At 30.6% G+C, this 18,363-nt stretch overlaps 1 protein-coding gene across 1 annotated transcript; it reads right to left on the bottom strand.

Annotated features, from left to right (window-relative positions):
• Positions 1-650: 650 nt before the first annotated feature.
• Positions 651-2,554, bottom strand: LOC132301372 (uncharacterized). Its single transcript, XM_059798630.1, has 3 exons — positions 2,069-2,554; positions 1,719-1,964; positions 651-1,457 (listed from the first exon to the last, which is right to left on the bottom strand). Exons 1-3 carry the CDS (start codon positions 2,552-2,554, stop codon positions 651-653), a joined length of 1,539 nt encoding a protein of 512 aa, XP_059654613.1.
• Positions 2,555-18,363: the final 15,809 nt, after the last annotated feature.

Genomic DNA, 18,363 nt, shown 5'->3' with positions numbered 1-18,363 from the left:
CTATACTATCGGAGATTATTTCAACCCATATAATGATTTCTTTAACCTGCAGACCTTCCGACTATATTTTTCGGGTATTATGCATCCTAGTGGGAGATCTATGTAGACTTCTTCGGATAATTCACCATGCAGAAAGGCATTTTTCACATCGAATTGTTGTAATGGTCAATCCAAGTTCGCAGTTAAAGAGAACAAGACCCGAACTATGTTGATTTTGGCTACAGGTGCGAACGTCTCTGTGTAATCGATTATATAGGTTTGGGTGTAACCTTTTGCCACCAATCTTGCTTTAAAGTGTTCAACTGTGCCATCAGCTTTATACTTCACAGTATAAATCCATCGACATCCTACTGGTTTCTTTCCTGGTGGAGGATCAATGAGTTCCCAAGTTTTATTTTTCTGTAAGGATTACATCTCCTCTTTCATAGCTGTTTTCTACCTAGGATCAGCTAAGGCTTCATGCACACTGTTAGGAATAGATATAGTAGATAATTGATTTACAAATGACAAATTTGACTCTGACAAACGATGGTTCGACACATAATGACTCATGGGATACTTTACTTTACTAGAAAGTTCAGGTTCATATGTGGGTTTAGGAACACCTCTAGTGTGATGTTATGGTAATTATTTTCCGAGTGGCTCAGGCACTAAATTAGGAACATCCTCAGCAGACGATTGGTTTGATATATCAGTTGCGAGGACTCAAACTCGGACGACAGTGGGGTTGGCACCATACTTTCCATTTCTGGGCGTTCATCACCACTTTGATCCAAACTTATACCACTCAAATCCAATTCGCCCGATTCTTGATTGCCTAGTCTAACTTGTGAGTCATCACCACTAGAATCACCATCCGCAAAAGTATAATAATCATAATATAGATAATTATAATCTAGAGTCTGAATTTCGTTCTGGTACACCCCTTGAAGTTCTGACGCAGAAAAAAAATACATCGATTCTTCATGGAAAACAACATCCATGGTGATGAATATTCGTCGAGTTGGAGGGTGATAACAGCAATACCCCTTTTTATGCGTAGCATATCTGAGAAAAACATATCGCAATGCTCGAGGAGTTAGCTTGTTGCGTTGATGCTTATGGAGGTGTACAAATGCTACACAACCAAAAACATGAGGAGGTAGATTTGGGACAGTTGGAGCAACAACTACGTCAGTGAGAGCCTGTAATGGTGTCTGGAAGTCAATAGAGCTGGAAGGTACTCGATTGATTAGATATGCTGCAGAGGTAAATGCTTCTCCCCAATACGATAACAGCATATGAGCTTCTATCAATGAAGCACGAACAACCTCCAACAAGTGGCGATTTTTTCGCTCTGCAATCCTGTTTTGCTGGGGTGTATTGGAACAAGTGGTTTGATGAATAGTTTCATATGATTCCAAATATTGTTGAAGGTCAAAACTCTGATATTCTCCACCATTGTCACTACGGAAAACCTAAACATATGCATTGTAATGAGTTTCAACCATTTTATGAAACTTTTAAAATAATAAGTTCACTTCACTTTTGGATTTCATCAGGCACAACCAGGTCATCCTGGTATAGTCATCAATAAAAGTAACAAACCAACGTGATCTACCTAAAGTAGTGACTTTGGACAGATCCCAAACATCAGAATGTATAACCATAAAAGGAAGTGAACTTTTATTCAAACATAATGGAAACGAAACACGATGGCTCTTTGCTAGTTCACAAACATCGCAGCGAAAACTAGAACCATCAAATTTTTTAAATAAATTAGGAAATAATTTTTTCAGAGAACCAAATGAAGCATGCCCCAGACGTCGATGCCACAGCCAAATTTCAGATTTCTTTTTCTCCCCTTCAGAACCATCCACTGTCAATACTTTTCGTAGCTTGTCGAAACTTTTTAACATCAAGTCCAAGTAATACAGCTTCCCTCGCCTTAAACCACAACCAATCGTCTGCTTTGTTTGGATATCCTTAAACATACAAAAATCAAGCCAAAAAATTATAACATAAGATAAAGCTGTGGTTATTTGGGAACTGACAAAATATTATAAGCTAACGATTAAACAACTAAAACAGAATCTAAATGCAGATTATCAGGGAGTGTCAAAGATCCTTCCCCAATAACTGGGGTCGAAGTACCATTAACAGTAGAAACAAAGTGTTGTGAGGTGGAATTAAGAGGTAAGACCTGTCTAGAATCAAATGTCATATGATCTGTAGCACCAGAATCAATTATCCATGCACTATTAACAATATGTGTAGAAATATTTAAAATCTTACCACCATTATATCCAGCGACTACCAACCCCAATGCCTTTTTAGCACCATCATCCTCTGTCTTAACAACTGTTGTAGCGCAGGTCTTCGTCGAATTCTTCTTCCAACGGCTATGATCCCACAATTCATGATATCCCACAAGTTCGAAACAACAACTGTTGGTATGACCAGTCTGATTGCAATGGGTGCATTTGTAAGTAGACTTGTCTGCACCGTTAATAACTTTAGATTGATTGGGTTTAGTTCGGTCTTGCCAGTTTTGCTTCGATCTGTTGCGAGCCATCATGACTGAAGCTTCAGAGTTTTCAGACTCCCCATTCAGAGTCGCACGACATACCGCTTCTTGTCGAACCAAAGAGTAGCAGCCTTGCAAGTCTGGAACTGGATCGTTGCGTAGAGTTTCTCCACGAACTTATTCAAAATCAGCATCCAATCCGGCAAGAAAGATGTGAACCCTTAGTCGCTTAATAGACTTCTGATATGATTCAATGTCACCGGATCTTTCATGACCACTTTTATCGGAAAACCTCAGTTAGCTTTCCATAATATTCAGATAGAGATTTTCCATTTTGTTTGGCGGTGAAGGCCTTTTGGTTCAAGGCAAAAACTTGCAACTCATCATTCCCATCATAAAAGGCCTTTGATAGAGCACTCTAGATTTCGTGGGCAGTGGGTAAGAGTAAATAACGCTTTATAATTTCTGGAGTCATGGACATTAATAGCCACTACTTCACTTTCTGATTTTCGGCATACCATTTGTCATAACCATCGTCTGATTCAGCAGGTGGCTTAGTCTTGCCACGAATATATGAGAGTTTCTCCCTTTCAGTAATATGCATCTCTATCAGTTGGGACCAAATGTCATAATTGGATTCAGTAAGACTAATCCTTGCATTAAAAACACCTTCAGATTAAACAAAAATATAAACTGATTTCGTCCCAGAGGATTTAATATTTTTTTCACTCATTTTTTTTTTTTTTTGATATATATATATTTTACAAAAAACAAAACAACATATATTCAAGTAGCCCAATTAGTCTCTGTTAAGCAACAAAATAAAAATAATAATAATAATTAATTAAATAAATAAATAAACTGAAATGAGAACAGAGATGGCAGATCCGGCAAAACTGGATGAGACGATGGCCGTGGAGAGCGGCCGACGATCTGATAATGGAGACAGCGGCTGTAGGTTCTCCTCTTTTGGCGACGACAACGATGGATTCGGCGGCGATGATTGAGACGACGATTGGTTCGGTTTGGCTGAGATGGATCTGGCGACGCTATGGATAGTGGTTCGACAGTTAAGGGCTGTTGATCCGACGACGGCTTTAAGCGAAGAAGATCCGGCGATAGCGATAGACGGTGCACCGGTGCGGCTGTGGCTTGTGATAGCTGCGGCTTGTGATGGCAGATTGGTCAATTTCAGGGTTAATAATTTCTGGGTTGGTTAATTTATGTGTATATGGATATGAGATGCCTGTGTATTTCAAAGCTAAATTCAAAGAGAATAAAAAAATACGGTTCAATGATGGCTCTGATATCATCTTGAATTTCAGTGAAAGAATATGAGAATTAAAACTCCATTCGATATTATTCACGATAGTTTTACATACAATTTATAGAATAATACCTTGCTAAAATAGGTAACTAATTATGCAATAATCGGGAAACTAATTATCTAGCCCTAAATTTAAAAGTAAATAATTCAATCCTACAGCTGTATAATCCTGGATTACAAGAACTAAAATCTCAACACTTTTACCCCAACATTTGGATGGTGTCTTTTGACCTTTTAAATGGTTCACTTTTTCGAATAGTCAAAAGATTGAGAAAATTGTACAAATATATATTTGGTTCATTTTTTCGAATAGCTCAAAAGATTGGGAAAATTGTATAAAAATTTATTTAGCTAAATAAATTTTTATACAATTTTCCCAATCTTTTGAGCTATTCGAAAAAATGAACCTATGAAAATTAAATTAGAATAAAGTATATTTTAAGAGAAATGCCTTTTATAATATTCTGAAAATATTATTTAAAATTGTTTTAAAAAAACTTAAATCAAGACAGGGTCACAATCTTTAATGCATTGTTATCTTTTCAAAATAATAAAAATAAATAAATAAATCTCTAATGCATAAACCTTTTTTTTTCATACATTTTTGAAGAATGATGCTTACAAAAACAAATAAATAAATAAAAATAAAATAAAATTATATAATAGTCTCAATTATCTTGGGAATGAAGACAAATCAAAATGTTGTGAGAGCAAGGTGGCAAGAATGCCAAATACTAATATTTTATTATCGTCATTCATTATATAAATGATTAAAGTATTTATCTGGCTTATTGCCGATAATCATGTTTGAGAATTCACTTAATTAAATTTATTTACTTTTAACCACTCATTAAGGTAACAATGGTATATCTTTTACAAAGTAAAATTGAAGTAATCAAAACTTTTTTTAGAAATTCAAAAATTGATTTTTTGAGAAATTAAAACAATTGTTAAAGAAAAATTGGTCCGCTAAAAATTAATTGTCATGATTCAACAATTCCCTTCTATAAAAGAAGTTCGAAGGTAAAGATAGTGACGTTTAACACATTAGTCAACAATTATCTTCTAGAGAAGGACATAGAAAGGTAAAGGTTGTGTGATGTTTGAGCAGTAACCATGTGGACTGCCGAGTTGCAGAGTTCAAACAAACAAGACACGGTGGCAATGTAGGCTTTTTCTGAAACATAGACTTAAATAACTGTTTGGTTTGGGTTTTATTTTTCACGTTTTATTTTTATTCGAAATAATATAAGTATTTTATTATAGGTTGATTTGAATAGTAATTAAAATTTAGAATTATATTTGGTAATATTTATTTATTATAAGATTTTTTGAAACAAAAATATGAAAACATATTTGGTAAAAAAGTATTGCTAAATTTTAAAAATATAATAGTTAGTTTAAAATATCATTTAAGATTTATTTTGTTTATTTTTTAAAAAAATAAAATTATTTTTTAATTTTCATTATTATAGTACTAGTTGTTAGTGTTGAAATATGTAAAAATATTATATTTGTATCTTAATTTTTTTGTCACTGTTCACCAAACGTTTCAGTACAAAATAAAATATTTTTTTACCAAATATATATTTTTCACTATCCATTATTACATTACTCAAAATGCAGCATATCAATAACTTAAGCTACCCTTTTTGTTTTTTTCAAGCGCCGACCATTCACTCAAGCTTCGATAGTTCGACACGTTTCATCTTCTTCCTCTTGTTCCAAGAAGATTCAAAACGATCCTCCACCCCTCACCCTTGATTTGTGTCTGTAAAAAGCTGAGCCGATCATCTTTTTTTACAGAAAATACGACCAAAAAAAAAAATGTACTATGAAACACAAAACAAAGGAAAGGATTTGACTTGTGATGCAGCGCCCCTAAATTTTTGGTCCTTGCATTTCGAAACACCAAATGGATAGCGTACATCCGCTAACCATTATAGTCACCAACCCTTCAACCTCCTTAATTTCTCCATCTGTCTTTCTTCTCCAATCGGATAAGTGTGTGTATATATATACACGTGTGTGTATATATATTGTGTGTGACTAGTGCTATACATCATTCGTATTGATTTAATAAAAGATTGCTTCCCATTCTTTGTATAAAATATTGTAGATTTATGGCATTTTTTGAAAATTAAATGATAAACATTGAGGCAAGTATTTAATAGATAAAAAGTAAGTACATATTGCACGCTTGATGAACTTAGAGAAATGTAAATCATGGTCTAAATTTTTTAGATTTTTTAGATCAATGTCACTAAAATTCTAATTATGTCAAGATTTTAGTTGTATATATTTATAGTGGGTCCACAATATATATAATTATCAAATATAGTGGGTCACAAAATGTATATAGCCATATTATTCAACGATTAACCTTTAGAAAAAAACCCGACCACATAACTTAACTGGTCAGGTCTTGGGTTTGTTCCTCAATAGTCACAAGTTCGACTCTCCTCAGGGTAGGGGCGGCTCAACCCTTAGGCGAGTTAGGCGGTCGCCTAAGGCCCCCATCTAATAAAAAGGCCCGAAAATATTATAGTTGCCTTGTATATATAATATATTGTAATTGTTTCCTAATTGAACAATAATTCTAAAGAATTTATTTCCTAAAATAACGCTTTTTTTATTTTCTCTCTCCATATCAATTCAGAGAGAAATTATTTATCTCCTAAAATATCTCATTTTTTTTTTATTCATCTCCTAAAATATCTCATTTTTTTTCACAATTTCTCTGTCCCCCTCATTCATGGTTGTTTAGTAAACCAAACCTTAACCATTACACACACTCAATATGGGCCCAAATATTTATATTCTTAAATAATATATTTTTTCTTTGTCATACACTTTTTTTATATACACACTATTTTTTACACCAACATTATATATATATAAATATATTTTTGGTAAGTTGCACAATAATAAATATTTAGCCGTCGTATTGGGAAGTGAATGAACTTTCTATATTCTCTTTTTTTTAAAAATTTTATTTTATTTATTTATTTATTTTTTCTTATTCCTAATCTTCACTTTCATTCTCTCCTCTCTCAGCTAACTCAACAAATTACAAGTCATTTCCCTTCTCAGTCCTCTCTTATTACAACTTTACAATTTTCTTTCTTCTCGACTCAATATTCAATAGTTTCAAATCTCAATTTGAACGCACTTTTTTTATTAAAGAATTTGTAACAACATTGAATTGGGACTTTCTAAATCAGGTTATATTATTCTTTTTCTTTAATTATTTTTTTGTTTTACTAACTTTTGTTATTATAAATTTGTATACATCTATATTTTTTTTTATATATTTGTATATTTATTTGTGAGTTGTGAGTCTTGTGACTATTTTTATCCATATTTTTTAAAACAATGGATGATTTTTAATTAATTATTATTTAATAATTAATATATTACATATTATAATATGAAAAGGCCTTCTTTTTTTTTTCGCCTAAAGCCCCGAGTTACATCGAGCCGCCCCTACCTCAGGGCCACTGGAGGCTTGCCCGGTTGTTAACTTTAGGGCCTCGTGGAATTAGTCAAGCTGCACGCAAGCTAGCCGGGACACCCACGATTGTCAAAAAAAAAAAAAAAAAAAACTTTTAGAAAAAGAGATACAAAAGGTGAAAAGTGGTGAGTTGCGTTTTCTTATAGACATGGGGAGAGTGAGGAGGACAAACCAGACTTGAGTGGCAATGTGGGCCTTTTTCATAACTTTTTTTTTTTTTAATATCCTAGAAATAAAAAAAAAATAGCCATGCGGCATCTACAAAGAGCAACAAATCATGAAACAATAGAAGAAAAACTGAAGAAGAAAATAACAACGGGAGTGACCCACAGGTCAGACTATTGTCAAGGCAACTGCTCCAAGGTTGCATCCACAAGGCGCCGCCGACTGGGAACAAACCCCCCAAATTCCACACAAGAAGCGGGGACAACAAAATCCACATAGAGGTGGGGACCACAAAACCCACACAGAGGCGGGGACAAAAAACCCGACATAGATCGAAGATCTAACCGGAAACAAAAAACCAGATCTACCCCGTTAAGCCAGAAAGGATTAATTATAACACGCCGGTTGAGGGTAGAGAGAGGCGAGAGAAAAATGCTTCCTACGTGACTTTCACTCTCTGTAACTTAAAATTAAGATAATTTCTTTTGTACTAAAAAGAATGTTCGTTTTGGAAGGTAGAAATTTTTAAGGGGACGTGTGGGCTATCTATGTATTGTTACTTAAAAGGTTACTTACCCTTTTAAGTGTTGATTATTGAAGTTTGAAATTTCAAATTCCAAATATATATAGAAATATGTAAAATATAATATTTAAAAAAAAAAATTAAAAAAAAAAAATGAACATTTATTTAGAAACCGTCAAAAAAATTAATATTTTTTTGAAATAGAGAGAGTAGTTAAAATTAAGAGAGAGAGTATGAACAATATGCATTCGTATTCTAGAACCCATGGACATTTCACTTTGGTATCGTGGAAGCACAGGACACTGTGATATGTGTTGAGACACGTGTTGTCCAAAATTTTAAATATTTAATTAAATTTTTTTCTTCACAACGAAGATACATTTGGACATTCTCATGATAAGGCAGAACAATTTTGTAATTATTTTTACAAGAATAAAATTTAATGCAATTTAAAATATATTATAAGTAGTTAAAAATAATATAAAATTTAAGAAAACAAAAATAATAAAAATCTAACTTTAATTTCAAATTAAAATTTTTATTCACTGTTGTATTAGATAAAATATGTAAAAATTATTATTTTATATATAAAATATATTATATTTCGTATTAATTTTAATGTTTTCGAATCATACTTTTGGCTTTGTTTTAAAATAATAATAAATAATAAAAAAAAAAATTTACCATATTGACTAGTTCATCCAAAATAATAATAAATAATAAAAAAAAAAATTTACCATATTGACTAGTTCATCCAATCGTGCTTCCTAAGGGACTATGTGAGCCTTCTTTTGAAACTTAAAACAAAGAAAATGATTTCACTTGTGACACTGCGCACCGAATTACTTTTTGGATCTTGCATTTTGAAGCACCATGATTTTGGTTCCTCGTAGTTGCTATGATGTTGTGTTTCAAATTTGGTGTCGGGTCGCGTTGCGATTCGCAAAAAAAATTTGACTCGTTTTTTATTCATGGGTCGTGAATCCTAATTAGTCTCTTATAATTAAACATATAAATACGATTAGGGTTTAAAGTGGTGGAATGGAGAGACTCTGAAACTCGTATAGTAATAAAGTGAGGGACTCAAAATTTGTAATTTTTTATTTTACACATAATGAAGACTTTTGTCGAATCCCTACTGTGAACATAAATTGTTGTTGAATCACATATAAATTATTACGTGGTGTGTTTACTTTTTTATCGTAATTCTTAATTTTATCTTAATCGGTTATTATCGACCCTTCAATTTCCTTTCACCATCTGTCTTTCTCTCAGCTTGGATAGTGTATACAACTGTGTGTATATATGTGTCTGATCTGTCCTGCAAGTAGTCATACAATTTGTCACTTAACAACTAACAAATAAAGGTCTTATGGAGTATTATATATCCTACAATAAGAATAAACAAACTGAAAATTTTATTTTATAAGGATCGGGCTTTCAAGAGTATGGTTAGAGTGGTCCTGGTCCTAATTTTTTTTTTTTTTAGAAGATTGAAAGGACACAAGTTAAATTTATTTTTAAACTCTCAATTTGTAGGCCAATAAATAAATAATACTCCTTTCGTCCTTTTTTTGTTGTCCGCTTCGTAGACTGCGACTCACATACCGAGATAATAAATGTTTTCAAAAAAATTAGGGGAGGGGGAATTTGAAATTTCAATGAATTTTAGTATAAGAAGTTAAGTGGTTTTTTTTTTTTTTTTTTTTTTTTTTTGAAATAACTATTTTTGGGGTTATTATAACAATTTTAATTAATTTTTTATTAATTTTAAATTTAAAATACCAATTCGATATTCAATAAATTATACATTGCAACAATAACATCATTAATCATAATGATGATACTATGATAATGATATTCACTGCTCGTGTAAATATAATAGAGTGCATCTAACTTTCGAACAGTGTATTATAACTCCTTAATAAAATATTCCGTGGTGAGGCGGCTCCAAAATTGACGAGGTGCTCACACGACGCATCTAACCATTTTGGAATTGCCCTTTGCAAAACACACCAAGTGGATTGCACACGTCCACTCCATAGATAACTGCTATTCAACCACCATTTTTATCGCTTGCGCTCCCTATAGGCCAATTCCAAAATAGTTAGATGCGTCCTCAGCTTCCCAAAGGGCAATTCCAAATTAGCTATTCTTTGGGAAATTATTTTTTGCTATAATATACAAATTAAAAAATAATTCCCCGCAAAAAATTTCATAACGTGAATGCCCCCACTCTGTTTCATTTCCATCCGTGCTAGTAGATAAATGTGTATATTTATATGTGTGAGGCTCACACATATGAATATACACATTTATCTACTGTATATAGACTAATGCTAAATCTCACACGTATAAATATACACATTTATCTAGGATGAAAAATGCTTCCTTTGTTGCATTCCATGCCTATAGTAATGCTTTCACCCCAACATTTGGATTGTGTATTTTTACCTTTTAAAAGGTTCACTTTTTTGAATAGTCAAAAGATTGAGAAAATTGTGCAAAGATATATTTGGTTCATTTTCTCGAATAGCTCAAAAGATTGAAAAAATTGTATAAAAATTTATTTAGTTGATAATTTTTAAAAAATTATTTTATGAAAATTAAATTAGAATAAAGTATATTTTAAGAGAAATGCCTTTTATAATATTCTGAAAATATTATTTAATTTTCGAAGTTATTGAAAATTGTTTTTAAAAAACTTGAATCAAGACTGGGTCACAATCTTTAATGCATTGTTATCTTTTCAAAATGATAAAAATAAATAAATAAATCTCTAATGCATTTCTGTTCACTTAAAATATCTTTTTCTTGTATATATATGTTTGTGTGTGTGTAAATATATATATATACAAAAAGAAACATCTAACTAAATACACTCATTATATCTCAATAGCAATTTTTAAAATCATTAAAGATTGTAGATTAATAATATTTCTAATGCCTTGTAAAAAAAATAAAAAAAAAATATCGTTCAACTCTGGTTTGGGGATAAAGAAAGAATAAAACATAAATAATAAATAGGAACTTTGGACCTCAAGTCTCAGCAACCCATATAAAAAGATATCCATATAAGTATTACGTGCAAAGATGCAATTAAAAGCTTGGTATTAAAGTTTATATAAAAAATTAATTATAGATCATATATATAAATTAAAAACACTACAATAGAACATTCTCTAAAAAAAAAAAAAAAAAAACTTTTGGCTAATATTAAATATCTGACACTAGTCAAAATTAATAAAGCATTCAACACCAACATTGTCTTGGAAATGCTGACGAGGGTTAGAAGCTAAAGTTATGAAAGTTTAATTACCATCGAACAATAGAATAATTTTCAATCCACAAAATCTAATAGAAAAATTTTGAAATTCACAATGTTTAGTTTAGTGATGTAGGACAATTTTATATATTTAGTATTTAAATTTTTTATTTATTTATTTATTTTATAGGAATTGTAGTTTTATTAAATTTCTTTGAGGAATTGTTTTTCTTTTGCTATTAAATAATAAATATATTAAATCATAAATATTATTTTGTTCCAATATATAATTTACACTATTATATAATATACTATATTTTATAAATATATTTTTGTTAAATAAAAAATAATTTACACTAATATTAATATAATATAATTATATATTAAAAACAAAACTTTTATTAGTATTTAATTTGTAGCATTAATATATAACATGCAAAACATACATTTTATTTGAAATAAGCAATGTATATATGTAATAATAATGGTGAAAATGTTTTTGTTTAACAGCGTCGAAAACATGAGAAACATTCTTTTAATGTTTCTTCCTTTCTTCACAAAAATAGAAAACGTTTTATGTTATATAAAAACAAAAACATATTATTAAATATATTTTTTGTTTTTGTTTTGCCTTTTTAAGCACTAACAACAACATTTTAACGACTATTATTTTGCCTTTTAAATTTTATCCTTTCTTTCTCACAATTCTTCACATCAGTTGAAGTTATTTTTAAATTTATTATTATTATTTTTTTATCCCAAAAAACAAAAACAGAAGCAATTAAGGGGTTAACACTTGTTTTCATGTAAATAGTAGGTAGTGAAGGGTAGATTTGGTCCAGGACAACATAAGGTTGACAAAAGTTGACATGACCCGCCAATATAATTCGAACACGATACGAGTTAAACGGATTTGGATTGACCTTAAATGGATTCGGATCATAAATGAGTTGACATGATTAACTCGTTTAATTAATCATGTCGTATTTGGGTTGAGAGATTCAACCAGTATAACTCGTTTATACACGTTTAACTATATATGTCGTAAATAAATTTCTATTTAAGTTTTAAAATCACTATATAAAATTATGTTTTATAATTTAATCTTTTGTAAACTAGAAACTATTTAATAATTTAGTTGATTAAAACTTATATTTTTTTTAGTATTTAATATTTTATTGAGTATTATTAATAATTTAAACAATATAATTTTTTTTTAAATAAGTCGTTAGACAAGTTACACGTGTAACCTGTTTAATAAACTAGTCAGGTTAGTGTTAAGAGATCCTGACACAATTATTAAATGGCTCGTTTACGAATTGAACTGTTTAATATAATACCCTTAAATTGACACAATACGATTACGACCCGTAAACACGAATTGCTCCCCATAATAAAACATCGTCAGGTAACTTTTGTTTATTGTTTAAAGCTGCCTTAAATAGGCCCGCCAACACTTGAGCACTACACTTGATTTCTTCATTTTCATGACGATGCCATTGAAATCAAGATAAACATACTTATATATATATATATAATTACTTTTATTCTTTAATATAGTATTGTTGTAATAACTTTCTTCTTTTTTTTTTTTTTTTTCATCCTAACCAAATAAAAACAAGAAACTTATTTTCATTGACTTCGCCTCACTTTTTATTACTTTTATTTTTCAACATTATTTACTTTTTGACCAAATGAAGAGGTTTTATTAGTAGCTCATCTATCTATCATTCTCATTTGGTTTTAAAAAATAAATAGATATTAGAACAAAGAAAACTATGTGGTGCATTTAGTGTCGGACCTAGGATGTTTTTTTTGAGGGTGGCACCGTCGAAGAAAAAAAAATTGTAGACAAATTACATATGTATATTTTTTTTGAAGTGGGGGTATTTGTGAAATTTTAATTAAAAATTTAAGTAATAATATAAATTAGAAAAAATTAGTGGAGAAATAAGTGAGATAAAAATGTGAAGGGGGACATTTTAAATAATTGAGTGGGGGTATTTTTAAAATTTTAACTAAAATTATAAATAATAATGTAATTTAGATAAAGTCCAGTGGCATCCACTGGGCTGAATTGAATCCGGGTGCATTTACTTCTTTTGAAAAAAAAAAAACAGAGATTAGAACGAAGACAAATATGTTTTCTACATAAAAGAAGAGGTTTTAATAATAATAACTCATTTTGATTTCTTTATACATTGTTATGATTATAAGTTGTCGTCCTCTAATGATTTCCAATGTGGAGGGTGAGAGTGTATGTGCAAAGATCGAAGAAAATGGACTGAGTTACAACTATAAATTAATACATATGTTTTGATAATTTAGTGGGTTAGTAATAGTGTCAAGTTTTGACTATTTAGTATTTACTTCTATTAATTTAACTTCTAATATTTCTTGTCTCAAAAGAAGAAAAAAAAAAATAATAACTTTCAAACATTTAGGGGATAAAACTAAATAAAGTTTGTTAGTTAATTGTCATAAGAAAGAATAAAACATAAATAATAAATAGGAACTTTGGATCTCAAGTCTCAACTGCCCATATAAAATGATATCCATAGAAGTATTACGTGCAAAGATATCATTAAAAGCTTGGTATTAAAGTTAATATAAAAAATTAATTATAGATCATATATAAAAGTTTAAAACACTACAATAGAAAATTCTCTATAGCAACAAACATAAAAAAAATCCAATTGAAAAAAAAAAAAAAAAAAAAAAAAAAAAGACTTTTGGCTAATATTAAATATCTCATTTGTGAAATCTGATTCTTTAATTCTTTTACAGAATTCCTCTGACAAAGGGAAATAATTTCATTTCAAAATTAATAAAGAATTCACACCAACATTGGCTTGGGATGCAGAAATGCTGACGAGGTGACGGAAGCTAAAGTTATGATAGTTTACCAACCAACAATAGAATAATTTTGAAATTCACAAAATCTAATAGAATAATTTTGGAATTCACAAAGTTCAGAGAAATGGAATTATAAAATATTAGTCATTAATTTGACTTAATGGACAAATATCATAATGTACACCTAGCAAGTGCAATTAATTTTTTGACTCAAGTGTCAATGGTTGGACTAGCGAAGTATTTACGACAAGAGTAAGTGTGATCGGCCGACTTAAATGCGACTAGTCAGACTTTACTCGCGTGCACTGTACAAAACAAAAACAAGATGGAAGATCCAATCAAGTAATAAAGTAATAACACACATGCACAACACAAGATTTACTGATTTACATAATGTGCCTAAACTCTAAATTACGTCTAAGAATGGGGAGAACGATTCCATTATAATGATAATTAAAGAAACATTCTAATTTGTAGAGAGTCACCAACATCGGAATAACATGTACACTCACTCCCTCCTAAAACCTTCCTAGTGTAATCTTGGAGCAGACAAGGAATGCCTAAGGCTTACACTAAGTACTAGGACACATTGAATCTTTAGTGTCTATTATACTTAACCTAATTATTTATGCACTCATAACTCATTCCCTCGATAAATTGTCTGAGCTAAATGTCTCTCCACTCATATCTTTCAACGATACTCTAAGTAATATATATATATAAGCGATATTAATAATATCACATAAAAAAATATATTCTGTCTTAAAATAAATGTCATATTTTAAAAACCGTGATTAAAAATTCATTGTTGAGTCTGATGTTATAAATGTTATTTTATGTTATTAGTTATTACCAATTGAATGATAATATTTTAAATTAATAAAAGAGATTTGATTTTTTGAGATGGAAAGTATTAAAAATTCACTGTTGAATCTATTGTTATAAATATTATTTTATGTCATTATCAATTGAATGATAATATTTTAAATTAATAAAATGGATTTGATTCTTTCATTGGAAACTGTATCGGCAGTATGACAACAATTGATTTAGGTCCCGTTTGGGAAGTGTAGTGTGACGTAGTGTACTGTTCTAACCTATAACAGAACAAGTATTTTGTAGCGTGATGTTTTGAAACGAGAACAAAATATGTTTGGTGTTCCATATTTGTTTTGAGAATTTTAAAACAAAAACATGATAAAACATGTTTGGTAATGTATATTGTTCTAAGAAATATGAGAACAAAACATGTTTGGAAGAATAAAAGTGTAACCAAAATCACTAAAAAAAAAAAATCATGAAATATATATATTTTTTAAGTGACAAATTCCAAAACTATAAGTTACCAAAAAAAATTGTTGGGTTTCCTTTGTTAAAAAATTACCAATAAAAACTTGTAAATATTACCAATAAATTTCATTGCATGAAATTAGTACGAGTGTTGGATTTTTTTAATTAAAAAATTACCAATAAAAACCTATAAATAAAAAATTTGCTTCTTCAGTACCTTTTTACTAAAAATAGAAAAACAAATTTAATCATATATTATATTATCTAATAATAAGTCACAATTATTTTCTTTTTTCATTTAAATTTAATTTTTTTAAATTTCAGATGGATAAATATAAAAAAATGAGGATTCAAGCTATTTTGATATATATATATATATATATAAACAAATTTTATCATATATTATATTATATAATAATAAGTCATATACTATATTATCTAACATTTTTTTAAAAATTTAAGATAATATATATATATAATTGTCTTTTGTGCATTAAAGTATGCAAGAGGACATAAATTAGCTGGATGTGGTTTTTACAAAAATGGAGAGAATTTGTTATTTTAGAGTGAGATATGCACAGTTCATTTTCATTTTCCTTTTCCATTTCCATTTCCATTTCATGTTTTATTAGGAGTTAATTTGATAATCATGGTCTACGCAAGAGATTCGAAAAAATTGCAAGAGATTTGAGAATTTGGATCAAACAAAAATTCAGTTAAAAAAACGCAGACGTGCCGGAGTGACAGATCTACGCGCCGAAGCTTTGGGTTCGCCAGAAAACACAGAGGTGGGGTTTGCCGGAAAACGTAGAGCTGAGATAGTTCTTGAAAGAGAGAGGGGGGCAAGTTCACAGATCTGCTAGATTTTGTAGTTTGCAATTGCAGAGAGAGAGGGGGCAACTTCAGAATTGAGAACGAGAATAGAGATGGAGGTGGGTCTCGAACTTCTGATTCTTTTAGATTTTGTAGCTTGCAGTTGGAGAGAGAGAGGGCAAGTCAGAGTGTTTTTTCAGAAATTAGGGCAAGTTCACAGTTGAGAACGAGAATAGAGATGGAGGCAAGTTCACAATTAGGCTGTTGTTCTAAGAATTCTTAAATATGTGTTCTAAGAATTCCTGCACTTTGGGCTGTTGTTCTCCTTTCTACAGTGAATAGTGGGCCGGCTAAAATTTGGGAACACTTTGGAATATGATTTTTTTGTTCCGAAAATTGGCCCAAAAATAAAAATTGTTCTAACACTGTTGAACACAATACAGCCCATACCAAACAAGTTAGTGTTCTCAATAGTGTCCAATTATACTGTAAGAAAGAGCATAGCACGAGATGAAGCATCCCCAAACAGGCCCTAATAACAATGGAAGAAAAGTTGGAACACACAATAAAATATCAATTCAAAGTGGAGCAGAAGTAATTAAAGAACATTCGACGCTTTACACAACCAGATTAATTCTTAATTTATTTTATTTTTTTAAACCATGGTCCCAACAGTACCATCCGTTCAACATTATTGACTTAATACCAATAATAGTGAAGTACAGTACTTTTTGATAATATTTTAAATTAATAAAAGGAATTTGATCCTTTCATTGGAAACTGTAATGGCATTATGACAGCAATTGATTTAACAACGGAAGAAAAGTTGGAACACAGAATAAAATATCAATTCAAAGTGGAGCAGAAGTAATCGAAGCACATTCGACGCTTTACACAACCAGATTAATTCTTAATTTATTTTATTTTTTTAAACCATGGTCCCAACAGTACCATCCGTTCAACGTTATTGACTTAATACCAATAATAGTGAAGTACAGTACTTTTTATTTATTATTTTTATTTTTTTACTTTTGATTGGACCCTCGTTGTGGTCTGATAGCGATTGATTGATGTGATCTGACAGCAATTGATTGATGTAACAATGGAAAAAAGGTGGAACACAAAAAAAATAAAAATAAAAATAATATAACCCTCTTGTACCATTATTTTCGTCCAAAAAATTCTTACTAAAATTAAATACTCTCTTGAATTAACAAAACCTATCACGTTTAGGGATGGCAACGGGGCGGGTTTGGAGCGGGTTTCCCTAAATCCCGCCCCGCCCCTTTTAATTTTTGTCAAATCCATGCCTGCCTCGAGACCCGCGACGGGTTGAATTTTCATATCCTACCCCGCCCCGTTAGGAAATACTGTACCCCCGTGCCCGCCCCACTAACAAATTTTTTTCTCCCACTTTTTGGAACTTAAACTCCTGCTATTTAAATGTGCAAAGCCTAGGAATGACACAACATAAATAAAATTATGTATTCTAACAAAAATTAAAAAAATAACATGCACATAACATAATTCAAAGAACATAATAAACAAAAATAAAAATTTAATACAACCAAATCACAAGAAGTTCTAAGCTCCAACTTCCACCATAACCAAAACAAAAGCAAATTTAATACCAAGTTTACATCCCAAATTAGGATTGTAAGAGATGGGTTAGGTAAGCCGCTAAAATAACTTATTAATATATATATATATATATATATATATATATATATATATATATATATTAAATATAGTTATATGCGGGGCGGGGCGGGGCGGGGCGGGGCCCCTAGGATATGTATATTGAACCCTTACCCGCCCCATGACCCTCGACGGGTACAAAATTTGTATCCATGTCCGCCCCAACGGTATAATAAGTGTTCCCATATCCGTTATTAACGGGGCGGAACGGGGCGGGGCCCCGGCGGGGCGGTAAAAATTGACATCCCTAATCACGTTACCCTCAAATGACAAAATCGTCCTTATAAATTAATATAAAATTACAAAACTACCCCTAAGTTGTCACATGTAAGTGAGGCACACGAAACAAATTTAGAAAGAGAGAAGGATTGAGTAGGAGTCATTACCACTTCCTTGGGAGGGATCA

The sequence above is a fragment of the Cornus florida genome, unplaced genomic scaffold (genome assembly GCF_030987335.1).
Source record: "Cornus florida cultivar Cherokee Brave unplaced genomic scaffold, ASM3098733v1 CherokeeBrave_3.0.0_Hap2_Chr03, whole genome shotgun sequence".
NCBI classification, from domain to species: domain Eukaryota; kingdom Viridiplantae; phylum Streptophyta; class Magnoliopsida; order Cornales; family Cornaceae; genus Cornus; species Cornus florida.
Note: the sequence above shows the minus strand (reverse complement) of the source record. Positions and strands in the feature narration are given on the sequence as shown.

What these genes read in the sequence shown, in the direction of transcription:
- LOC132301372 (XM_059798630.1), bottom strand. Translation starts at nt 2,554, where the DNA reads ATGGCTCGCAACAGATCGAAGCAAAACTGGCAAGACCGAACTAAACCC. An exon ending in ATAATCTGCATTTAGATTCT is followed by an intron (nt 1,965 to 2,068) that starts GTTTTAGTTGTT and finishes TGTATGTTTAAG; the next exon opens with GATATCCAAACAAAGCAGAC. An exon ending in GTTCTAGTTTTCGCTGCGAT is followed by an intron (nt 1,458 to 1,718) that starts GTTTGTGAACTA and finishes GCATATGTTTAG; the next exon opens with GTTTTCCGTAGTGACAATGG.